General features: G+C 41.2%; 1 protein-coding gene across 9 annotated transcripts in view; it reads left to right on the plus strand.

Annotated features, from left to right (window-relative positions):
• Positions 1–26436, plus strand: part of LOC148913726 (uncharacterized) — a 36070-nt gene that overhangs the window by 4430 nt on the left and 5204 nt on the right. Inside the window, exons 2-8 of one of the 9 annotated variants that reach the window (XM_089035604.1) lie at positions 18588–18953; positions 19031–19093; positions 19167–19241; positions 21498–21537; positions 22706–22812; positions 23262–23515; positions 23748–23851. In XM_089035604.1, coding sequence (XP_088891730.1) covers positions 18588–18953; positions 19031–19093; positions 19167–19241; positions 21498–21537; positions 22706–22730 — 569 coding nt within the window. In that variant the 3' untranslated portion in view covers positions 22731–22812; positions 23262–23515; positions 23748–23851. Of the gene's footprint in view, positions 1–18587; positions 18954–19030; positions 19094–19166; positions 19242–20534; positions 20558–21198; positions 21215–21497; positions 21538–21878; positions 22243–22705; positions 22813–23261; positions 23516–23747; positions 23852–26436 lie in introns of those variants that run through there. The other 8 variants (XM_089035593.1, XM_089035600.1, XM_089035611.1 and 5 more) reach the window with 8 other exon arrangements.

A 26436-nucleotide genomic window follows, 5' to 3' on the forward strand; every position in this document is an offset into this window, starting at 1 on the left:
TACCGCAGCGAAAAATGACTTCGAGAAAAACCTCTTCAAACTGATGAACAACAGCGTGTTCGGAAAGACAATGGAGAACATCCGCAAGCGCGTAAGCGTAAAAATAGTCAGCACCAAAGAGGAAGCAGAAGCATACGTGTCACAGCCAGGCTTCGTTAGATACGTAGAAATGCTGAACTTCTACGTGATTCACATGAAAAGGGCAAACCTCTTACTAAACAAGCCCGTTTACACAGGCTTTACGGTGCTGGATCTATCGAAGCTGCTTATGTACGAGTTCTACTACGATAAGCTTAAGCCAAAGTACGGAGACCGCTGTCGCCTCCTGTACACAGACACCGACTCCCTAATTCTAGAAGTGCAAACGGAAGACGTTTACAAAGACTGCCTCCCCGACATAGACGAGTACGACACCAGCGGTTACCCGAAGGAGCACTTCCTTTACTCTGCGAAGAATAAGAAGGTAATTGGGAAGATGAAAGACGAAATGTTAGGAAAACCCATCGTGGAATACGTGGGGCTGAAACCCAAGATGTACAGCGTGCTAAAGTTAGACGGCGTAGAAAAGAAAGCTAAAGGCGTAAAAAAGTACGTGGTTAAGAAGGACATTACGCACGAGTCCTACCTCAACGTATTACAAACACGCAAGGAACAGCGACATAAAATGAACAGCCTGCGCAGCTACGGACATCAAATACACAACGTTACACAGGAGAAGGTGTCGCTGTCTGCATTTGACGGTAAGCGATGGATGTGTGATGACGGAGTGCATACGATAGCATTCGGACATCACACGATAAGCAGTTCTTCCATGACGAACCCACGTGTGGGGCCATCGTGAAGATAATACAAGATGGGCTGACCCTTCTTAGCTATTACGCTTCGGATCTGGTAAGTTTCCAAAGACCAATTAGGATCCGTAGCTCTTTTGGATCCTCCTTCTAATTCACCCGGTCCGTAGAGATATCGGACTGTGACATTACCTAATTTTTTTTCATGGGGGAAGACCGCCCTTGAACTTCTGACGTAGGACTTGTGTTCCACGTGTTTCTTTTTTATGGCATCCCTGGGTTTCATTCCCGTAGCCCTGGCCGCCTCGTTGTTCAAAGCCGCGACGACCTGGGGGAGCCTCTGAGTCCATTCCCTGTTGCGTTTGGAGGGATCTTCCAGCTCTTTCCAATACTGGTACCCAAAGAGGCGCTCAGCCAGGGTCTTATTGAATCTTTCGACGATGCTCTGACCTCTGTGGTACTCAGCTTCGGCTCTCCTAATCTTAGTGCTGTGGTCTTTCAGGGTCTTAGTAACCACGCCCATAAACTCCGTCCCCGCATCCACTTGCAGCAGCTTAGGCCATTTCAAGACGCGCTTATAAATCCTACCTAGGGCTTCTGCGACTTCCCCAGAATCCTTGCTGGTTATGGGTTCGGCGTCCTTTTATCTGCTTGCGATATCGACTACGGTCAAAGCGTACCTATAGGTCTTTTTTCTCACCTTATCGTGCGGTAAGAAAAGCAAGTCCGCCTGATGAACTTCGTTGGGGGCATTTACGGTGAAGCTGGGCCTGGGAATGTACTTGGGCACGGGAAGATAAACCTGCCAGAGGGTTTGTTTTCTTAGCCAGTTCTTAGCCGTTTCATCTGATACCCTGGCCGCGGTCGCGAGTTTCTTGATGGCCGACGCTCCTTTCCAATAGCCTTCAGGCCCATAGTAAATCCTTTTGAGTTTGTCCTCTACGCGGCCCATTATATGAATAGAATCGCGCTTCGCTTGATTCAAGCGAAGGATAGGACGAGATTGATCTTACGTCCGTTAAAATCCACCGTCTCTCCGTCCACTTTAATGGTGATGTTTATGCTTTCTACCAAATTAGACAAATCATAGCACAAAGAAATGGGAGTGTATTCTACCAGGTCAAATGGATTACCTTTGGGTAGAAACTTGGACATAAGAGAAGACTTTTCTCCATTGTTGTAACTATTGACCAAGTCGCAATAGACTTCGTAAGAGGATGCGACTTTCCATTTTACGTCATATGTACTGCCGCTATTTATCGTGGTACTAGTAAGGCCCAGGAGTTCTACCAATGAACTGCCCTTTAAATTAGCGCTCCCATTATTTTTCTTAAATGTCATTTCATGGGGTAATCCTGTGGTAAGAGTATATCCATGCTTTGCTAGCTCCTTAGCCAGTGTTATGGGGGTGTAATGGGAATCTGGTATTTTTGGTTTGGTGCCGGAAGTTCCGATGACAAAGCCATTAATTAAATTATACCAAGAATTGTACAAAGAACAACTAACCAGCCGGACCCTTTCCGCGCGGATGGGAGGATTCAGATAAGTGGTAAAGTTATTCTTGTTGCTTTCCAAAAAGACGATCATTATATTAGATACGCCAAAGCTACGCCTCCGGCCAGCCCTGCGACTCCTACGAAGACCAGCTCTTTATCTTTTTGTTTCTTAGAAGGCTGATAGTAATCCTTAAACTGAGGCCTTTTTAACCTAAAGTCAGGGTGTGCTTGCGCATAAAGTTTAAAGGCGTAGTCTGTATTTTCGAAGTTTTTATCCGCCTGCATTTTGTCTTGGTAGTTCTTGTCCAACCAATCCCTGTAAGCTTGTCTTTTTTCATTCCAAGCCGCAACGTCTCGCTGATATTTCTCCAGCGCTAAGTCGTGCCTTTTCCTCTCAGCGTTAGATTCTGCGTTCCTATCACCGCTAACTAATCTATCCAGATATCTACCACCATAATTAGCTCCAGTGAATGCTAAGGCTGCAATAACTCCACCTGCGACTAAGCTAACCATTATATGTTAGGCAGGTACTTTTCCTTCCGTAGGTAATCCTTTACCATGATAGCCCCGCCTACGGCAGCGGTCATCTTAGCAAAATTAGCGAAGCTCTTGCTTGGGTCTTCAGTAAAGTCTTCTTTGAGCACTTTCTTACCTACCCAACCAATACCCGCAACGATGGAAGTAATGATAGCTGCTTCTTCAACAGTTTTCAATAACGCGGTTGACATTATATTACAAAGCGAGAAGGAAAATCTAGGTCGCCACGGGTGATAAATTTACTCCATTTCAGGGATCTTACTTTTTCTAACAGCCGGCTCCACAGGTGCGTGATATGTTGGTGGTTCTACTTTTGGCTTCGTAGCCCGCCATTGTAAGTAAAGGCTGCCTGCTGCTATAGCGACTCCTAACGCGCCGATGACGTATCCCGGATTAATAAAGGATTCCTCTTCTTTTTCCTCCACCTTTTCCTCCTTTTTTGCCTTGTTCGTTTTATTCATCTCCGCGAGCTTCTTTCCGGCAGCGACTCTGCCTGGAGATTTAGCCTTGGTAATCTTGGTATCTTCTACGGGTGGTTGTTCTTCGGTGCCACTCATCTTATATTAAGGGACTTGAAGGACTTGACAAGTAACTTGATGACGACTTGACAATGACTTGGCAATGACTTGACAACGACTTGACTAAGTACTTGAGGTGACTTGACAACGACTTGACAATGACTTGGCAATGACTTGACAACGACTTGACTAAGTACTTGAGGCGACTTGATCAGGTACCTCAGCAAGTGCCGCCTGGAAGACCTTTTCGACTTCTCTATCCTTCTTGAAGTCCTTCCAAGAGGCACCAAAGGTGCCCGCAAGTTCCTTCAAGTCGACGTGCTGAGCTACGTGAAGTGCCGCAGAGGCGACTGCCATTAACTTACCGCACTTCAAAGACAACCACCCGTAGGTTATCTTAAGTTCTTGGGATATGACATAGTCATCTCTTATGTCCTTCTGTAGTTGCTCCACGTCGTCTATGGGCAGCGCAAGTCCAAGGAGTTTGGTGGCAAGTCGGATGGCGGAGTCTGCGACGGCGTCGGTGGTCTTACTTGCAAGGGCGGCCTCGTACCTCTTATGGAACTTCTTAACCTCCTCTTCTGACAACTTATTAACTTGCTCATGGGTAAGTTCCTTACCAATCATTTCCTTGCACTTCCCCGAAGACACAAGGATGTTGAGTTGTTCCTTGAGGTTACTTTCATCTAGCTGTGTGGGGACTTCATCTAAGAGCTGCTCAATATCCATATATGTTAATGGAATACGGAAACCTCAAAGAGAAGATCATCTTGGAATGTTGGTGCGTTTTTAGGTGCCGCATGTATTCGTGTAACTGTTCCTTGCTTATCTCCCCGCCGTAGTCGCTTAAGATGGTTTCCAGGTCACTCTGGCTCGGAGTATAAAATACTACGAGAGAGCCTATGTTTTCCCTGAAGGGCTTAGAGACGCTGGTAAGCTGTTGGGAAAGCAACCAAACGCTAATATTGTCATGCCTACCACTAAAGGCAAGCTTCACTAATTCGGAGGTGCGTCTTTTTACGTCGTCCCCACAGGCAATGTCATCCAGTATGAGGAGTGTCTGAGTATTCTTGGGGAATTGTTTGTGCCAAAACTTAAGATGTCCAGATAACTCGTTAGGGTCTAAGATATCTACAAAGAAGTCGTCATCTTTCACTCCTATGCCCGTCCAGGTCCGGTTGTTCACGTAGGTGGGGCAAAGCAGCACTATGTAGTCAAAGCGGTATCTAAAGGGTCCTAATAGCTGCTCTACCACGAACTGGGTCTTTCCGCAGCCGGTGGGTCCTACGATCAGAGCGTTACAAGGCATGTGATCTGGGTTCATTTATATCCCTTCTTTCGAAGGGAACTTGTTCCCTGATATATATGGAGCCAGTGGAAGCAGTGCAAAGAATTGTCGCCGACGCAAAAGATAAGAGAGACACCATAGAAATGCAAAGGGAGGAGATAGACCGGTTAAAAGAGCGCGTGCAGGAGTTGTACGATGAAATGTGCGGCCTGAAGCGCGCGGAAAGGTTTGGTGCGCTCTTGACGATGGCGGGCTGGGCAAAAGAGTCCATTAAGGACTTTATGCGGTATCCCATATAAGGCTTATTAAATCCTTATTATATATGGAGTGTGAGCGGTGTAACAAGGAGTTCAGCAGCAAGCAAATGTTAAAATACCACGTTGAAAAGAAGGTGTGCGCTAAGAAGGCACGCGAAAGGCGTTGTAAGGAGTGTAATCGCCTCTTTAGCAGCGCGCAGATGTTGGATTACCACGTGGATAACCGCGTTTGCCTAAAGAACGTATGTGAGCGCTGCGAGGAGGACAAGAACGACGAATGGCATCGACATCGGTGCCGCGGCAATTACGACCTGCTGAGCGTGGCTTGCGAGGAGCACGGCGACGTTGCTGCACGATGTTGCCCAAAGGAAACCCAAAGGAAGTTAACGCACCGGAAGAAGGAAATCGACCAGCGCTTTGCGGAGTTTGACTGCGTCGAAGGCGTAAGGTGGGAAAACAGGGAACATTGGGAGGCGCTTTGTGAGCGCTGCGGCTGTCAAAGAAGTGACCAACATATTTGGCAGTGCCTCTACGACGGTCAAGGCGGCTTTAAGGAGTACTTAGATCGCTTTGAGGCCTGGCATGCCGGCAATGAGGCGGCAAGGAAAGCCCGTAGAAGTTAGAAAGGACCTAAGATAGTAAAGTAGGGTTTGTGCAAAGAGTCTCAAATCCCATTCTTATTTTTATTTATTATTATTAAGAATATTCTATAATAATGAATTAAGGATATTTAATAATAATAATAAATAAAAATAAAGACCCCTTTTAAGGGCGCTTGCATAATCTAATAATAATAATAAATAAAAATAAGGACCCCTTTTAAAGGTATATGCTAGCCTACGCAGCTGCCTTTCTGGGAGGCATTCTAATTACCCTTTCAATATATGGACTGTATTACTTGCGAACTACCTGCCGACTGCATTACCCCTCGTAAGCCGCCGCGTAAAAAATACACCTGCCTTCATTGCGACAGGGTATTCCCCGAAGGATCCTTTGTGGGGCATTGGTGCTCCGCGGATCCTAAAGCGCAGCGGACTTTAGCAGACGCGCTTAACTACAAAGAGGAGATGGAGTGACTGTTCTTTCAATGTCAAACTTCCATCGGCCATTTACCTTACCATAGCTGCGTAAGTGGGTGAATTCCTCGCCCTGAATTACGTACCGCACGCAATCCGGCGCCCAAAGGGAATATTCCTTGCCTTCTAAGTCTTTGAGGACTAACCGTAAACGGTCGATGTCTTCGAAGACGACGTAATTTTTTATTTCGTATGCTTTGCCGTGGACAAGATCACGCCAATGAATTAAGTTGAGCTTCATTATACCTATGAAATATTTTTAGGTGCGTTTTCAAAGTGTCGTAGGATTTGAACCGCTTTACGCAGCCCTTACAGGGAATACGAATGCCATCCGCGTAATCCATCAGGGCACGGCAGATAATGTCGTAATCGTTGCTAACCATCGTTAGGTAACCATTTACGTCCAGCTGTGAGATTTTCTTAGATTGCTTCGCGGATAAGACGCCGTTTCCTTTTGGGGTTTTCAACTCAATACACAACCCGCGGTATTTCTTGTGGGCATTTAGGATTAAAAGGTCTGGCTGGCCGGCTTGGTAGCCTTTTCGCCAGCAGGTTATTCGCTTGCTGTCTGAATCTTGAAGTTCGCCAAGACCCGTCGCTATGATGAATTCAGGGTAAAACCTACGCATGTAATCGACTACCTTTGCATGCAGGTCGGCTTCATTTTCGATCTTGAATACTAACTTGTTTGGACCGTCGAAGCGCCTGTTCATCGCATATTTACCCGTCTTTCTCAACGCGGGTAGGACTTCTTCGAGGACCCAATCTTGGAATTCTTCTGCCTTTGCCATCTTCGAGGAGAATATCAACTGATACAATCCGGATTCGTTCACATACAGGGAATGTGGGTGTGAATTGGAAGGGAGGCGATTCACCTCCATTCTAAGTTCGCTAAGCCTTACCTTGTATTTATCGCGAACGTGCACCTTAATTGCATCTTTTGGGCGTTCGTAGCCCAATGCGGCCGCTACTTCCTTTGCTTTGAAGTACAATTTATCGCCTTGCACGACTTGCAGTTTCGTACCGTTGCTTTCAAATACGCGAAGCATTGTATATTCAAGAAATATTTTAACATTGACGACTTCATTCCTCAGCCGTCCTAGTAGGCAACGCTTTTCAATTGGTTCATTTCTACGCTTAACTGCGCGTCAGACACGACGAAGACGTAGCAGTTTATTTTATCACCGTCGCCCGCGGAGGCATTCTTGGTGCGCTTGATCTCCAATGTTATGCCATCCTGCGTATTTACTAGACGGAGGCCTTGACCATGTAGGTCTTCGTCGTTAATGGTGCGCATGTCAATCCACAGCGCATATTTATCCTTAAAGAATTCCTCGGGGCTAATTTGGTCGCCAAACTTGCGCATGGCCTCTCTGTACACGTCTGCGGGCTTTATCCCCTGGGAGTAGACCTTGTTTGGAACGCCGTTTATGTTGACCCCTACGTTAGTAATGTTGGGGTTGTGAAAGGCCTCGGAGTCGCGCTTACCGGCTTCGTAGGGTTTGGCAAACACCAGCATCAACCCCGTAAGACTTCTTCGGGGGAGGTTAATGCTTTGGTTGATAACCTCATCCGTCTTATCCAAGAAGCTAAACGTCTTATACATCACTACGTGGTCGTAAAGGAATGCCTTTCCGGAGCTGTATTCCATGCCAGCGCTACGGGCCAGCTCTTCGCTGTACACGGTCTCATACTGTAATTCTAGATTAGTGATAGAATAAGGATCAACGGCCCCGCTAATTGCGGTGTCCATTCCTCCTATGACGTTCGTAGTGTCTACCAAGGTTACTTCAAACTGTAACTCAGATAACTGCCTGGGGTAGTACACACCATGACTCGTAATCACTTCGAAATCTAAAGGGATAACGTACTTGCTACCATAGGCGGTCTTTACCCTTGTTGCGTCTGCTACTGCGGTTGCTCCACTGGAGTCCGTAGGCGCGGGGTTAGTCTCGCTGCGAAGCTGACGTAGGATAACGCTTCCGATTCCCTGCTCTATCTTCTGCTCACGGTCGAAGGCCGTCAACCATAAGTCTTTATACGTGGTGTACAGATCGTACCTATTCAAATCCAAGAGGGATTCCCCTGCGAACTTGATTCTCATCTTAGAGACGAGGTTCCTACCCACATTATTGACGGCATAGCGCTTGTCCTTGGTGCTGGGTTGTATTGCTAGGTCGAACCTTAAAGCCAAGGTACCAGGAACCAATACTAGGTTATCTGTTAGGCGGGGCACGCCTACGTACAGCGTTTCCCCTGGCTTTGCGCTACTGGGGGTAAAGGTGACCCGGTGAAAGGTGCGTTCTGCTTTCAGTCCGCCAACCTGCTTAGGTAATACGTTGGGATTTAACTTTGAGCTTATCATATATAATGGAAGTAGAAGGAACGGATTTTGACCCCCTTACCGAAGAAGGCCAAGTCGATATTAACGATGAAGAATACGATGCATGGATTAAGGACGCGGGGGCAAAGCCTTTGCTTTACGACATGGCCTTGATAAGCAAGTATGGCAATAGGTGGAAAAGCTTCAAGGCAGCCTTGAATCGCATGTGGCAATCAAGGAACCGCGGCAGCCCCGTCCCCGAGTACTTGGAACTTCAAAACACAGACGAAGCAGCCGCGCGGGAAACCGTAGAGTGGGCAATGCAAGAGCTAACGCAGCGCTACGACAACTTTGATGCTGACGACGTAAAGCTCACGGAAAAGGGAAACAAAGTCCTCATAAGCGTCCAAGACTTAAGATTTCCCGACAAAGACCGCTGGACAAAACCGCAAAACCTCTTTGATGAGGAGGGCAACGTTAGGGGTGACGTCTTGAGATTAAGAGGCTTTCAGCGTGCTACTAGAAGCATGCTAGAAAGGTTGAGAGCCCTAACCGAAAGGGTTGAAATCGAAAAGCGCGCCGAGGAGCTGCAAAGGGAGTTAGAAAAAAGAGACGCAGAGTACGCAAAGCAAGGTCAACTACTCGCTGATGCTGAAAAGAAGTCCACCCATCAAGATGAAAGAATGAAAGAAATGAGAAACCAGTTGGATAAAACCCTGCGCGAAAGAGATAAAGCACAAAGGGACTTAGAAGAAGCTCAAAGCTCTGGCACCTCAACGGAAGCGCTGCGGGAAACGCTGGAAGAAAGGGAGGAAGAATACATGAAGCAAAACCAGCGGCTTGCCGACGCACACAAAAGGGAGGTCGAATTCAAAGATCAAGAAATAAGGGAGTTGGTAGACCAAAGAACCAAAATTCGTCGCGAAAGAAATCAAACTCAAAGGGCTCTTAACCTCGCCCTGCAAGAGTTGGATCTAACAAGAGACGACGCTAAGGACCTACAAACCACCATAGCCGGCTCTTTAGTGGAACGGCGACGGTTAATGGCTGAAATCAATACTAAGGAAGAACAAATCCGGCAAAGAGATCAGGCTATTGAAGACCTGGAGGGACAAATAGAGCGGCAGCAGGAAATAATCAATGACCAAACTCGTCCCGAAGAGGAAAGGGAAGCAGCACAAAGGGAATTAGAAGCCCTTCAGGAGAGAGTTGCGGAATTGCGAGCGCAAAAGGACAACCTGGAAAAGGAGCTGGGGCTTACCACCAAGGAAAAGGTAAAGAGAGCTCTGGTGAAGTATGGTATTCCGCTGGCATTTGCGGTTGCTATTTCGAGCGTAGTAGGAGTCATCCTATCCACGCTTAAGGCTACAGGCGCGGGCGTAAAGAAATTAGGCAGTGGGCTGACGGACTTGGGAAAAAAGATGGCAGCCGGTCTTCCTGGGCTGCTGGGTAGCGTTCTTGGCCTGGCACTTAGGGCCGGCGGAGAACTGCTAAAGTTTGTGGGCAACAACATTTGGATCTTGGTCGTCGCTATTGGAGTGGTACTCCTGAAGAAGATGAAGGGTTAATCTTATCCTTGTGTATTACTGGCGGCTTATCGTCGTCGGGCGCCCGAGGTGTTCTCGACTGGGGATAAGTAAAGATAGTATTCGCGCCGCCTTGATAATTTGGTATCAGGGGTAGGGCAGTCATAGTAGAAATGGGTTTATGGCACCAAGCAGCATCAGCGGAAGCAGCGCCTTGACCATTTATTCGAAAGTAGGCAACGTCGTTGGGAAGAACCTGAAGCTTCGCATATTGACAATTGGCTATCATGTGAAAAGTTATTGACGTTATGTCCTCTGTGCTTCGCGGTGGGGGCTCCGACGAAAAATGGGTCGGGTTCCTATTATTATCTTTTTTTCTGTAAGGCAGTAATGAATAGTCATTCTCATCGACAATCCTAAACCCAGCATTGCACGAATACCCCGTGTTAATGGTAATAGTACACATAATTAATCCCAAGCCCCCAACCTTCACCCACAGCCCGGTGTCATACCAATGCTGTTCTAAGTATTCCTTCTCCTCCAAATAATGAAGAAACCAATCTTCCTTCGCGTGTGGGTTCATATATTTCAGCAAACATAGTTTGCTTCTAGAGACTAAGCACCGTAAGAGTGCTAATGGTCTTGTGATTGTAGATAGTATCCCTTTGATTTTCTATGCTGTTTATGCAAACACTCCCGGTGTCATCTACTCTTATCTGCAGCTTTACCTTCCCATGGCAATCGGCGACCATGTGGAAAGTCCAAACCGATAGATTTTCGGCGCTGCCGGGGTTGGGCTCTACGGAGAAATGCGTAAGCTCCCTGTTGTTCGTCTTCACACGCATAGGCTGCAGTACGCCATTCTCATCCAGGAACCTAAAGCCCACGTTGGCGTGACTGCTCGTGCCGATGCAAATGCTGCATATTATCAATTTCTTTCCCGAGTAGTTCAAGTCTACAGACATGCCCGTGACATCAACCCAAGATGCCTGGTTGTATTTTTTCTCGCCTGTGTAAGTCGTATAGACACAATCTACTCCAGCTACGTAGGGGTTGTTCATCGCCATATATAATAGCTCAGACCAACACCCGCGGTGGCTAAGCCGGCTTTTAGTAAGTCATGGTCATATTCCTCGGTAACCTTCTTTACTGGTTTCTTTGGTGGCACGTACGCCTTTTTTAATGGTTTTTCTACCTCTTTTTTTGGTTTCTCTACGAAGTGAGTAATGCCCTTGGTCATGTCAGAGTTCACGTCATTCACCCCAAACTTCATATCCTTAGTAGCTCGCTGCAGCTTGTTGTTATAACCCACAACGGAATTGGTGTTAATAACCAAATTACTTGGCATTAACCAACAACCAGGCGACAAAGCGTAATCCAGTCGCACTTTAGACTGCTGCACCGCTAATTGATATCTCTGCACCGATTTAGATATGTTATTTTCTATTATTGCAGACTCAAATAAAGTTAGGAATTCTTCTTGCGTTTCCCGCGAAGCACCTTGGGATCCAACGATGGGGCTGCGGGTATTTACCTGCGCTCCTAAGATGCAGTACACAAATGCTTCAATGCTGCGGTTAATCCTGGCTAGGTTCCTTAAACCTTTTCCTTTCATCAACACGAATGGATCCCAAGTGCCGAGGTAGTTCGATTGGATTCTGGTAATTAATGAATTATTGCTCTTATCACCACCCATATCACCGAACTCTAACTCATTACTTGGGTATTCCTGATGCCCATAATCGGCCGGCTTCTCACCGTTGGCACCCCAAACGTAAACGATGCCAAGGCCATGCGTCTTACCCTCTTTGTAACGAAAGTCTCTTTGCTGTGGTTTGAACTCATTAATTAACCTTTCTAGGGCTGCGGCGTTATATCGATTATTCATTGGATTAAATGCCTTATCTCCCGGTAAAGGTACGTTAAGCTCCTTCAACAACCTCCTTACCGTAAAGGCAACGTGAAACCGCATGATCGGAACGTGAAACATATCCGCGGCAACGCCACAACCTTTAGTGGCGGCCCAGACAGCAAAGTTTAACTGCTGCGGCCAATATCGCATATTGGGTCCTGCTAACCATTCCCTGGCCTCTTTACCCGACGTATGCTTTAACATCGTATCCCCATAGATATTCCTTACTACTACATCAAATGATTGCCTACCCACTGAAATCTTCAGGAACGTTACCATCGTTTCAAAGTCGTTTACACCACCTTCAGCATCGTAAAATGGGTAATCTTCCGTAGTTAACAATAAGTTTCTAGGAAAATTGGGTGCTTTATGCACGGGTGCCTCCTTCGTTATTGACAAATGCTGTGCCTTTTTCCTCTCCTCATGCGGCTCCAAGTCTGTATTGCTGTACATTCTTTCGCCGTTATAGTAAATCCCATCGGGTCTTCTTTCGAACTTACTGGGGTCTGCATGCGGAAACATCTTCCTAAAGGCTCTCCAGTTGGCATAATCCCGGTTGTCGTGATGTGGCTGCTCCTCAATATCATCCCCAAAAGCGTCGTACATTAGTATATAATGGATGTTATACCTTCAGCACCTCAGTTGTACCCAGATGTTCCCAATTATCACGCTACCACTAAGGATACAGGTCCTAACGAATTAAACGCTGAAAACTTTAGGCTCAACAAAGCAAACTTAATCCTGGCTTACTTGGAAGGGCAAGCGAAACACTACGAAGAGGTCAGGAAAAAGTACGCCAGAGCCCGAAGCATACTACATAAAATCGCGATAACTTCCGGCTCCATGTCCGTGGCGTTAACAGGCACTGGCGTTGCTACTTCGCTTACCGGACCTGGAATAGTCGTTGGCGTTCCTTTGGCCAGCGTTGGAGCCGTCTGCGGCATCGTTTCCGCTGTTACGACAGGCATTATGAAGCAATTGTCCGGTAAGATATCCAAGCACGACACACACATAGCCCTAGCAAGAGCAAAGGCTAACACCATCGCCGACTTAGTCTCCCAAGCTCTGCGGGACCGCCGCATAGACGACACGGAGTTTTCTTTGATCCTCGCGGAGGAAAAGAAATATGGCGAATTAAAGTCGGGCAATAAAAAAACCATCGTGAAAGATCTTTCCGAGGAATCTCGCAAACAGATCTATCAGAAGGCAAAAGAGGAGCTCCAAAGAAAACTCGCTCAGTAGACATCTGCTTTGAAAAGAACGTAGGTGGATTTCGACTGCACATTTCATCTTCTCGGAATCCATTCTAATAGGGGGTGGTTGGGGTCTATTTTGTAAAATATTTCGTAAATTACGTCGGGGTAATAAGGAATATCCTTATTCAGCCGACAGAATAACCACTCGGCCCTTTGCATATCTGGGACATGAGGAATACGCCTACCGGTAATTTCAGACAAAAGATAGGGAATAGCTTTGTAATATTTCCCTAGCTTTAATTTTTTCAGCGTTTTCCGTAGACTTTGCGGGGTTGGCTCTTCTAAGTGGTCTATGATTTTCTGCCTTACTTCATCGTCTAAATATACCGGCCGATAACCTTGGATATGACTCATCCAGTCTCGGAAGTATTTTATTCTTTTGTATGGGGTCTTCGTACGACCTCCATTGGCGTAATATTGCTCTTTGGTAGCATTTGGTACGGCATTACGAATATTCTTACCACACTCGTAACACTGTGCTGACGTGTCATCTTCTATTTGCATTTTCTTACCACAACACCAAAAGGGTTCTGGCTTAGGTACGATAACTTTAGGTCTTAGACAAATTATGCAAAAGTCGTTAACGAACTTCTTACATTCTTCGCACTCCATATATAGACTAACATATTTAAGTGCGCTGTTGCCCTCAACCACACTTGGAGTGGGGGTCGTCCGTAGGTGGATTTTTGATACGGATCTTGCCCCGTGTTGAGATTGCGCTGGAACCCCCATTCCCTATACTACTTTTGCAAGTATGTAAATATTGGCATCAAGCATATCCATACTCATTAATTTCATTTATTCACTTCTTCGTGATCAATCTAGAAATTAGCTGCAATTGTAAAAAGAACAAAAAATATATATAAAGAAAGAAAGAAAGAAAAGAAAATTAAAAGAGAAAGAAAAAAGAAAAAAAGGCAAGTGCGATTGCTTTCCACCAGTACACATTTGGAACCTCTTAATCCTTAGGTCACCGGTGTTTCCCCCGGAACAGAACCCAAACGCAGTTCTGATGAAAGAGCCTACGAAAAAAAGGTTCAAATAACTGCTCGTGAGATATAAGCTCGGTTAATTTCGAATAAAAAAAGCCGTATGATGATGACATTTTCGAATATAATGTTATTTGACCAATTGCCATAATTCTATATTCAAAAAAATATTTTTGGTAGATTTCAGCTGTCATCAGCCGTATGCTACTAACGCGAATCTTGCAAAGGTTGTTTACGTTTTTGACTAGATTATACTTTCTAGAATCTTCGCTTCATATTGCGTAGTTTACATTGTAATTCAAAATATCATCTCCAAAAACCCTTTGCCTTCATCAGGCCTTAGATCTTACAAGATTAACTGCAATGTTGTATATATTTCTTGAGCATAAAACCACCTCCATGATTGTTTTGAAGTATTGTCAGTGCCTATTTTTAGCGCTCACATTTTCACATAAGGTACTAAGATTTTGAAGGTTCTGTCCGTACATTACTATTTTCGATGCAAATTTAATTAGCGATAAAGCAATTCGATAAGTTTCGAATACGTGGAAAATAGTAAACAATTCGAGCAAAACTTTTTTAGACATTTCTTGGCTTGTTATGCCTTCCGATTTATGAATAGCAGTTATAGGGAAACAGAAACGAACGCATGGACAAAAACTAAGCTGAAAACTGCTTTCTATAATGTTCTGTTTATTTCGTTTATTAATATTTTGCAAGTTTAAGCCTGAGTTATACGATACACAAACAAATAACTGCCCAGTTTCTTTAATTTATTTAAGCGTTTTCCAAGAAATACTAAGGCGTCTGAGTGTCGTATTTTACATAATTGTGTCGTGTCGGAGGGTCACACATATATAAACACCAGGACTACGTCAAGCTGATTTCTTTAGAAGGAAGTCGGTGCACAAACCGAAAGCTAGACCTACAACTAAACCAATCAGCTGAGTGACGTGATGTGTACATGTTGTCAAACTCTTTAAAATTAAATTAAAATAGAGGATGCATGTCAAGGCTCTTTATATCAGGTTATTTCTTAGTTTCATTTTATTACTTTAATGTCAAAAATTCAAATATCCAAACTCAAAACAAAATTCAAAACAAAATTCAAATAAAGCCAAATTCAAGAAAGACAAAAAAATATCAAATGGTAAATAGCCCTTTGCAAAAGCGAGAAGGGGGATATTGCTTGCCTGTTAAAACATAAGAACGAACGTGAGCAATAACAAATCCAAGTAGTTAATTTTTGTTATTGCACCTTTGTGTAGTCTCTCCTACGCAGGGAGCGTTGCGTGACGACACTTATAGCGGCTGCAAGAAGACTAACCTTTGTGCTGCCTATCTTACAGTAGCACAGGAGCGCAGTAGCGCAGGAGCGCAGAGAGCAAATGTATCACAGTAGTACATGTAGCTCAGTAGACATTTTAGAGGACTTTAACTTAGATATTCAAATATTAGCTGCGTTAGATCATCCCTACTATCGTTTTCCTCGTACTTTTCATTGCAAATTCATAATATCGCAAGATATTAAATTATAGAAAATAGATGTAAGTGAAATAAAAATTTCTCGAATTTCAAATGAGGTTCAAATAAAAAAAATAATCAGTTTGCTCGAAATTCTTAAAATGATTCTTAACTGGCGATAACTTTGATTGTGTTTTTCGTTCAGGTTTTTACAACTTGCAATAAGTAATCGTATGTGAAATATAGTTACTTCATAGGGAGGGTGTGTGTACGGTATTTTCGCACGAGTTGGTGACGTATCAGAAATCGAACGAGTGAGCGCAGTGAACGAGTGCGTTTTCTGATATCAACCAACGAGTGCGAAAATGTTGTACATGTGCCCTCCACATGAAGTTTATTTGATACAAGCTGAGATGTTGTAGTTGTTTCTTTATTCGTTTTTGTTTTTTGTTACTTAAACGAGTACAGTTTTAGAAATTTAAAAGCAAATTAATCTTACTATTTTATAATTTCAAAGTCGTGCTAAAGGAGCAAAATGATAGTAAATACCGTTTGAATAACTATGGTTTTCAAATAAGAAAACTCCAGTAAACCATAAATCAAAAATTTATATTACAAGTAAGGTTTTGTTTATAGCAACTAAATTTTAACAAACACTGACTGCAACGGTGGGCTTTCATCACCGTCGGACGACTTGAAAACTCGCTTAATGCGTTTGTAGCTACAAACGTGCTGTAGAAAAGAAACCATTTGCAGTGTTTGGCGACTTGTTTACAGTATTTGTCGTTATGTTTAAATCGTCCTCCAACAAAGACTGCTCCACTAAAAGGACAGTGTTGCAGGAAGAATCGAATTCAAATTCTCCGCCGTCCTTTTTCCCCACATTAGCAATAATGAATTCTTCTGGTGGAATTTCTTGGACTTTTCTTGCATCGTCAGTAAATAGGCCTATAACTATTCGTGTTTTGAAGGGAGTATTCTTTTTTTTTTTTTTTTTTTGTTCCGAAATGAATCTCTCTCTAGTCCTGTCCAATGCAGCAAATCTTCTAGATTTCTCAACCGTCTTGCTAATATATTTTGAGGTTAAAAACCTGAACCAAAGTAAGAATTTGTTTTGCCGTGAAAGAACGAAAAAGCTCGACAAAGCTGCCAAAAAACCATACGTTTTGACAGCTCCTTTGTGATTAAGAAACGTTTTTTTCACAAGTGAGACATTCAATTCGTTTTGCCATCCTGATTGGCTATATGAATTCGCGAAATGGGGTTACAAACCGGAAGATACAGATTACAAATCGCAGTATATATGAAATTATTTAAAATACTGGCCAAAAAAAAAAACGATATAAAACTTTAAAATGACAATGTAGCGAGAACAAAAATGTATATTTGTATACTTGTATATGTAGAATCAAAGTTTTTTAAGGTTGTATCCGCTGTTTACAACCTACAAGTTTTTTTATTCAATAAACTTATTATTAATTATTATTATCAATAAATAAAGTAGTTAATAAGAGATTACCAATGTCTAGGGGATACTAGAAAGGAGTGCAGAACAATTTCCAGAGTTCAGATACGATGGAATTCAACCCTTGGTCCCATTCACCGGAATAGATTCATTCAAAATTTATAACAAAGTATAAAATTTATAACAAAGTATGTAATATGGTCTATACTGGTGAAACAGTGCTCGATGCGTAGGGATGCAGAGCAAAACAACTACCAGACGCCATCAACCGTAGAATATCCAACATATCCTGCAACAAGACCGAATTCGACAAAGCCAAACCCATCTATGAAAACGCCCTGAAATCCAGCGGATATACCAAAACCCTGACCTACAACAACCATAAACCATCTACACATTCAAAAAGAAACAGACAACGGAACATCATCTGGCACAGCCCTCCATACAGCAAGAATGTACAAACCAACGTCGGAAGCATCTTCCTGAAGCTCATACACAAACACTTTCCCAAGCACCACAGATTTCACCGGATCTTCAATAAGAATAATATCAAAGTGAGCTACAGCTGCATGGAAAACATGAAAACCACCATTACCAAACACAACAAGAAAATCTTCAACACCGATACCGATCCCGCCACCACCTCTGAGAAAACATGCAACTGCCGTAAAAATGATCAATGCCCTCTAAACAACAACTGCCTCTCCTCCAGCATCATCTACAACGCTCATGTCACGACAAACGAGGACACTACTGGGAAAAACTACATTGGCCTGACAGAAGGAACACTCAAACAACGATACACTCAGCACAAACTATCTTTGCGAAATAGAAAATACGCTAACAGCACCGAACTTTCTAAACACATCTGGGACCTTAAAGATAACAACAAAGACTACAACATAGAATGGACAATTATCACTTCAGCCAGACCATACAGCAACATTTCTAAGAGGTGTGACCTGTGCTTAACAGAAAAGCTACTTATCATCAAAACAAACAGCGACACTCTTTTAAACAAGCGATCCGAATTGATCTCCAAATGCCGACATGAAAACAAGTTCTATCTGATGAACAATAGAAATCCAGGCCTAGCTAATTAACTCCTTTCCGAACAATACTTCTTTTGTAAATAATTATTACACCTCTTGTATATAAATATCACAGTAATAGGAATATGTTTCATTAAAGTCTGTCTGATGAGTGCGTAAGCACGAAACTCGGAGTTACAGTGAACATGTCTCGTCTTTAATCCAATCTTTACTATATATCTATTGCTCTGCATCCCTACGCATCGAGCACTGTTTCACCAGTATAGACCACATTACATACTTTGTTATATATATATATAATGGGATATTTTGCTTGGAGGATAATAATTTTCTCTTTCAAATGTCATAATTCCACCATATGATTTAATCTTTTCATTAAATCAAAAGTCATCTGTTCAATCTATTTAAGTATTTATTATCTATTTAACTATTTCATAATCATGAAGTGAATTAGAAAGCAGTACATAGGTTTTAGCCCATTGCTATTTTTTTCAATCATTCCCTGGGGAGTTGGATGTTGCATGATATAATAACACAAACAATCCAGTAATAATTAGATATTGTTAAACCATCCAAGATGGCGGCTGTTTCCACATCTGCAAAGCAATAATCGATTTCATAAACTTTCTTATTACAGGAGCATGTAACGTAATCTCACCCGAAAACCCAATCATTTGTCATGTTGGAGATGAAGCTTTGTTTAACTGGACTACAGATGACGGAAGAATAATTTATTCTGCCAACTGGGGAATAAAAAATGGGAACCATCCTGATTCTCAGTTTATCAACACCAATGTGTTCACAACTGTTGTGAACTACAACAAAAATATGGATCCTAAATATCGACAAAGGGTTTATTTTGTTGGTAACCTGACAATGGGCCGTGCTTGGTTTAAGTTAAAGAATGTGAGCCTGGACGATGAATTGAAATATGTTGCAAATATTCGTGAAAGCAAAGGCGGAGTCCTCGCTTACATCGTTCAGCTGAAAGTTAAGAAAAAAGGTTGGTTTGTCTCAAATATTCATTATTAAAATCCTAGCTTACAGGAACATATTAGCTTTGTTTTGCCAATTCTATAGCTAACATTACGGGGACCACGCAAGTGGCGTCAACTCATATTACAGATGCTACTGCAACATCAGGTTTGTTTTTCTCAAATATTCGTGATTAAAATGCTTACAACTGTAAACTGACTTTGTTTTGCCAATTCTATAGCTAACATTACATGGACCACGCAAGTGGCGTCAACTCAAGTTACAGATGCTACTGCAACATCATTCAAGAAAAATGGTGAGAAGCACCATTTAATTTCATAAAATTTTATTTTTATTCAAAGTCCTGGAGGCAATGACACTACCTAGGGAAAAAGCTAAATAATAAAAAAAATAAATATGATGAAGTACATAAATAATAAAGTCCCTTTGGCACTTGTTTTTTATTTTTATTTATTTTTATCGAAATATATGTCATTCTGAGATTCATGTTCAAAGAATTTTCTAATTCTGACATTTTATTCTTTCTTTTTTATTTTCTTTCCTTTTTTTTTTATTTATTTTTATTTATTTTTATTTATTTATTTTATTTATTTTATTTTTTTATTTTTTTCGTGCGATTAAACATAGAGAGTCGACCATTTTTCAACTTAATTCCGGCCGAGTGAAGTGATGATCTAAGAGATTTATGAGACAGGGACGTGACGTCAAAGGAGCCAGTTAATGTTAGATACTCCATTTTTCTTTATAAATTTCCCTACACATTTTTTTGTTCTTTTTGCACCAAATTACCAAATTTGCGGCTCGAAGGATGTTAAAGAGTTTAGAGAGTGCATGAGTAGAAGTTTTATTGATCAATATGTTTGAGCAAAAAAATCAACTAAAATGTTTACACGAACCAAAGGGTCGACAAAGAAATACCTGCATAATTATGTTGTCAAACGCACCAAATTATTGCTGTTCAAGTTAACTAAATTCGCTTTAAACAATTGGTAATGTTACAGAGTGAGATCCTTTTGACCAATAGATGTTTTGGATATTGTTTATATTTATTTAAAAACAAAAAGGCCTCCTTCAGCTAGACCAACACAAAATATTATCGAATCTAATCCAATGAAAGGCTTAATAAAGTTAATAATATAAATTTAGCGGAGTTTCCAAAAGGCAAAGGGAGCCCAATTTATATAAAACTGGAAGATGAAAATAAGATCCGGCAAAATATCTTCGTTTTTTCTTTTTCTTAGAGATAAAGATAGGGTACCCCATAATGAAAGCCATGAAATGAAAAAAAAGAAAAGAAAAGAAACCAAAATGCACTACATCGTTTTCTTCGCACGATTCTTTAATTTCCACCTTATTATTCTCCCACTTGTCAATTAATTGTCACATGTACATATTATTATTATTATTGTTATTATTATTATTATTATTATTATTATTATTATTATCATCATTATTATTATTAATATAATGAGTTATACTGTAAGAATAATCAATAAGCACACACATATACAAATCACTTTAACAATATAGCCTGAATGCATTGGCTGATGATCCTTTTATGGTGATACGTGTCTTCCTAATTTCACAGCGGCTGGTACATTTTAAAGAAATGTAAGTACAATGAAAAAGAACCATAGGGGTGATTAACGCATTTAATTTTGGCTTCACTCCCCTAATTTTTCTTCCTTTATTCAAACTTCCAATGAAACCTTTGGACTGCCTGAATTAAAATAAAACGCGGAATTTGCATCTAGAAAATTAATATCACACGGAGCCCAATTTAGATTAAAGTGAAAGGTAAAAAAAATATTTTTTTGAATCCAAGGTCATCATACTGCAAACGAACGAAAGTTTCTATAAAAAATGCACTATAGCATTTTTTCTTTTGTGCACGCGCCTTTTATATATTATTCCCTTATGGTATATACAATGTCGTGGGTATGTAAAAATACTCTTACAGGGGAGGAAAATTAAGTATAATGGGGATGTGAAAGTAGAGAATAGAAAATCTACAGCAAGCGAAACAAATTCAGCACAATAATTTTGTTCGGAGAAATCGGCAAGGAAAAGCCAAAAGAGTGTTTAAAAAACCTTAAAAGACATTGAAAGTGTGTTCTATTTGCAAGATGGCTGCTAAGACTTCCTCCCTTGTGCAAGAGCATCGTATATTGTACTTTAGCATAAACCTACTAGCATACTATCACGAAACCTATCCGAATTGGCTAACGTACTCACTTTCTATCCTGTGATAGATAGCGAGTAGCGAAAAACAAACAAATGCATGCTCAAGGAAAAACGTGAGGACAAAGGACCAAATAAACTATATATTTAAATTCGTTATTCAAATAAGCAATCTTCCCTAGCTTTTCTTTTCTTTTTCTTTTTCTTTTCTTTTTTTTTTTTTTTTTTTTTTTTTTTTTTTTTCTTCCTCTTTTTTCTTCTTTTTCTTTTCTTTTCTTTTCTTTTCTTTTCTTTTTCTTCTTCTTCTTCTTATCTTTATGTATTTGTGTACATTTTTCCTGAGACACTATTTTTTTCTCTTTTTTAACAGAAAGAAGTCGTGCGAATAATGCCGCTTTCCATTTACACAGGTATTGAAGCTTTTTGAAATAATGTTACCTTTTTGATAATGATCAAATCGTTTTGTATTTCGTATAACAAATAACATGTAATTTTTTTACCCAGTTTCGTAAGGTAAGAGGACAAATGGTTTGCAACCAGTTTATTATTTTTTGCTTTATGATGTCTAAAACATGCATCCTTTTGCGAGGGTCATTATCATAGGGTATTTTGTTTGGTAATCACATTCCCATTGCATAAAATCCCATTTTCCCATCCCAAATGAATGCGCGAATCCTAGCTCCCATTTTACCCCTTCAGGACCCTTTTGCACATTCAAAGTATATAAATTTCAAAATAATTTGTTTTACAGCTTCTTATCATCGAGGCAATGGTTGCTAAGATCACGCTCTTCTTTGGAGTGATTTCACTAAAGGATCACAGCCAAGTCATCTTAGGCACCATTTACACTAACAAAATATAAAAATAAAATGATAAATAATAATTATTTCCGAAACACAGGGGTCCTGTCGATGACACTCTCCACAATCACTATCACTACATTTAAAGTTTTAGAACACAGCTCTCAACTTATGTAATGATATGAACGACTTAAACCAGTGAGATGTTAACCTGTTATTAATTCAATCATTGATTAATGGATTGATTGTTTGATGGGAAGATGCGTTTTTGGTTTGAAGGGTAAATGGCCTTAGTTGGTAGTTTGGTGCGGTTTGGTGGGTTGGTGGGTTGGTGGGTTGGTGGGTTGGTGGGTTGGTGGGTTGGTGGGTTGGTGGGTTGGTGGGTTGGTGGGTTGGTGGGTTGGTGGTGGGTTGGTGGGTTGGTGGGTTGGTGGGTTGGTGGGTTGGTGGGTTGGTGGGTTGGTGGGTTGGTGGGTTGGTGGGTTGGTGGGTTGGTGGGTTGGTGGGTTGGTGGGTTGGTGGGTTGGTGGGTTGGTGGGTTGGTGGGTTGGTGGGTTGGTGGGTTGGTGGGTTGGTGGGTTGGTGGGTTGGTGGGTTGGTGGATTGGTGGGTTGGTGTTTTGGTGGTTTGGTGGGTTGTTATGTCATGGGTTGGTGGTTTGGTGGTTGAGTGGCTTTTATTTAGTTTTCTTTGCATTATTTATCCTTTTACTTGTCGTTTGGCTACGAGAAATATAAATACATCCAATAATGCATTTTCTCTTTTTTCTTTATTTTAGATTCAAAGGATTCAGTGCACTTTAATGATCATAATCCGCTTATAATATCCATTACAGTTGGTGGGGTTGCAGTGGTTCTCTTGATATTAATAAGTGTTCACTATAAAGTAAGTATTGGCTGATACTAATAGACACTGGATGAATGTCATTTTAATGTACAATACGTAGTGGCGAATAAATTTTCTACCCACGCCGCCTATATAAACCCATATTGTTGGCTCCAATTCTTAAATCTTAAAATGAATAAAAAAGCGATAAACAAGCCTGATTTGTTTGAAACTCTCACTACCCAGGAGGGAGGAGACGTCTCCAAGGTAAACAATGAATGAGTCATGTATGACAGTATGACGTCACGTCGCGGTTCAGCGATTTCACAATGGCGGCCAAGAGGGAAGATTAAAGGCTTGTTTTTCTTCCCGTTTTTCCCTCACAAATCTCAAAGATATATCTTTATGAACCAGATGTATTGGTAAAGGAGTCTTTGGAATATGTTTCTTTACTGACTTTGATGCTTTTAACGAAAAATATCTTTAGTTTTTGAATTTTCTTTGCGAAGCACCTTTTCAAAAGCGACTCAAAAAAAGACAAAGCACAAGAATATTTTAAGACCTCGATGACTTAACGATTTGAACTATGGCTTCACAAAAGGAGGTTAAGGAACCTAGATATTCATCTTGGTATTTGCTGAGTTTCGTGAAGATACCTTTTGCACAACTGCTCATCTATCTGTTTGAAGTTGGAAAACCGTTTCTTTGGGTTTGACGCCATGTTTTCCACAAATCATAAGTCAACAATACAGACTTGCAAAAGGTAAATATGTGAGTAATTAACTTGATAAGAGTAAATCAAAAGTCATCAAATTTAAAATTATTTTTTACATAAATAACAAAATAATAAATAACTACCCCAGGGTACCTGTAGATAATATTTTGCCACATTATTCTAAACACACCAAAGTATTGCTTGTATATGATCCCCATTGTACTTTCCTGTTCCTATCCTAAAATGGTTTTAATCCATGAACTATGTTCTTATATTCCAGGTTGGGTGACCGCATTTTAATTTTGGTTCTTTTTGGAACTCAAAGGTTAAACTGACGTGTTTCACGATTGAATAAAGTTTAATAAATAGGAAAGGAAAGTGTAATTGAAAGTTGTTGTGGATGTTTTCCATATGGTTGGGGCGATTTGATAGTAAGTATCAACGAGTATATATATATCAATATCACTGAATTTTTCCTGTGATTCAAGATATTGTCATAACTTCTACGAGTGGTGCACAAGTCGTTATATCAGGGCCAGAGTTTTATATCAGGGCTCCCACTTAACACTCAGAGACGAAAACAACTTAGTTCTTAGTTCTTAGTTGGTTACACTTCTAAATAGCTTGCGCTAATCCTAGAAGGTTCATAAAATTAAATTAAATAAATTGGCGATAGATAAATATATATAAATAAAGATGAATAATAGCGGTTCATTGAATAGATTCAAGTTCTAGAGTCGTTTTAAATAAATAGGCACTTTCAGATCTGCAGTTGCCGTTGAAACTATGTCTTTGAATGACTCTATTGATGTTGACTGTACTGCTTCTGGAGGTAACATGTTCCATAGTCTAAATGCTCTTGGAAAGAACGAGTAAGTGAAGCTCAGTACATTGGTCTGGACTTGACGGTAGGTAGAGCTGTGACTTCGACTACGCCTGTTGGAAGGAACGAGTTCGGATGGTATCTGAGAGGCAATCAGGCTGTTATGAAATTTAAAAAACAGCAAGGCCATATTAAGTAGTCGTCTCTGTTCTAGCGTGCTCCACCCAAGCGAACTAACCAACCCAGAAGAACTCGTGGACCAAAGATAGTCCCCCGTAACAAAACGGGCTGCATTTTTCTGCACTTGTTCCAATTTGTTAACTGACTTATTGTCATGTGGATTCCATGCAGCAGAAGCGTACTCGAGCTGTGGTCTAACTAGAGCCAAATAGGCTCTCGATTTTACTGCGGCACCACAAGGCTTTAGCATACGGCGGACGATCCCTAAGGTTTTGTTGGCCTTGTTGGCAATGATATTCACATGAACACTCCATCGTAACTGAGAACTGCATGTAACACCAAGATATCGGTGGCATTTTACGTGTTCAAGATGTTCCTCACCTAAACTGTAAGGGAATCGGGCAGGATTACGCTTGTTGGTGGTGGACAAGATTTTACATTTGGAGGCATTAAATTACATTTGCCATGTGTTAGACCAAGTGGCAAGGTTATCAAGGTCCAAATCCAAGGATTCGTGGTCATCTTGGGACTGTATTTTACGATAAACAATACAATCATCAGCAAACAGTCTCAATGTAGAATTTGTATGATGCACAATGTCATTAATGAACAGAAGGAACAGTGTGGGACCCAAAACTGATCCTTGAGCCACTCCCGATGACACAGAGACAATATCAGAGTGAGTACCATTTACTGAAACAAACTGAAGACGATGTCAGAGAAAGGCTTTGATCCAATCCAGGATTTTACCTTGTATCCCATATGACTGTAGTTTGAGTAGTAATTTGGGATGCGACACTTTGTCAAACGCCTTAGAAAAATCCAAGAAGATGGCATCTACAAACAACAGTAATAAAGACAAACTTTATTCATACAAAATAGATGATACAATCATAAATTATTACTAGACTTAAAATAAAGGTCAATGTCAAGCAAATGAAAGACAACATTTTATATGAATGTACGTATAATCATAATTTGAGTGAAGGAGAGAAATGTGTGACTTTAATACATGTAGACCTGGTGAAAGAGGGCAGTTGGAAGTACTCAGGGTTGCTTGTCATACCTTTTACTTTAGGGTTTTAGATCTGTGATTTGGTACCTCTTAGGGTGTTACAACACTAAAAGGTCTACCAGGGAGTAAGCCAGTATCTGTTAGGGTTTTTGTCAAGTAATGAGATACCTGATACTTTATTAGTGTCAACCAAAATGATAGTTGTAATAATGAGTGGTTATTACCTCCCTTCTGTCATTTTGCACTCATATTTAGTTCGTACCTTTTTGTGGGTAAAAATCATTATTTTTTGGAGTCATTTTCAACATTCTGAGGAGCATCTCCTCCCAGTTTTCTACCCCCAACCCTGGGCACGTCGAGTATAAATAGCAGGCCTTAAGATAACAGCTGATCAGGGGTTTGAATCCATGTGTTGAAGTTTGTTGTGGAGTGTCATGATCATCCATGTGAAAGCAGTCTTGAGAAAACCAATATTTTTGTCTCTAAGGTCTTTGATAGAATTAAAATTAAGATAACAGTGTTGTGTCTAACAGGGTATGAAGCACCCCTTTTCCTCACACCCCCCCCCCCCCCCCCCCCGTCGTACCCACTATTTTCTTTTAGCCAAATCCAATTAGTGTTCTATCATCAATGATGCATTCTGATTGGATGAGCTATGTCTAGGCTATTTTAGTCTACCAGTAGAGAGAAGTACCAGCTTTGAAAGCCAAAGCATGAAACTAAATACTTACTGTAAGATAATTAATTTAAAACTTGTTTTTATCAATATATTTGACCGACTAGTTGGATTTGACATTTTAAAAAATCTTCCCCCCCTCATTACCTTTGAGTGAATAGCCTTCAGTCTTATGGGCTATTGACTCATAGACCATTCGTGTTATACAATCAAAAATATTAGACTTTTTTACCAATGGTGGTGGCCATCTTGAATTCTATTGTTCTAATCAAACA

This window comes from Actinia tenebrosa, unplaced genomic scaffold (assembly GCF_029948245.1).
Source record: "Actinia tenebrosa isolate PJP-AT-01 unplaced genomic scaffold, QUT_ActTen_1.0 PGA_scaffold0__85_contigs__length_37466705, whole genome shotgun sequence".
Lineage (NCBI taxonomy): Eukaryota > Metazoa > Cnidaria > Anthozoa > Actiniaria > Actiniidae > Actinia > Actinia tenebrosa.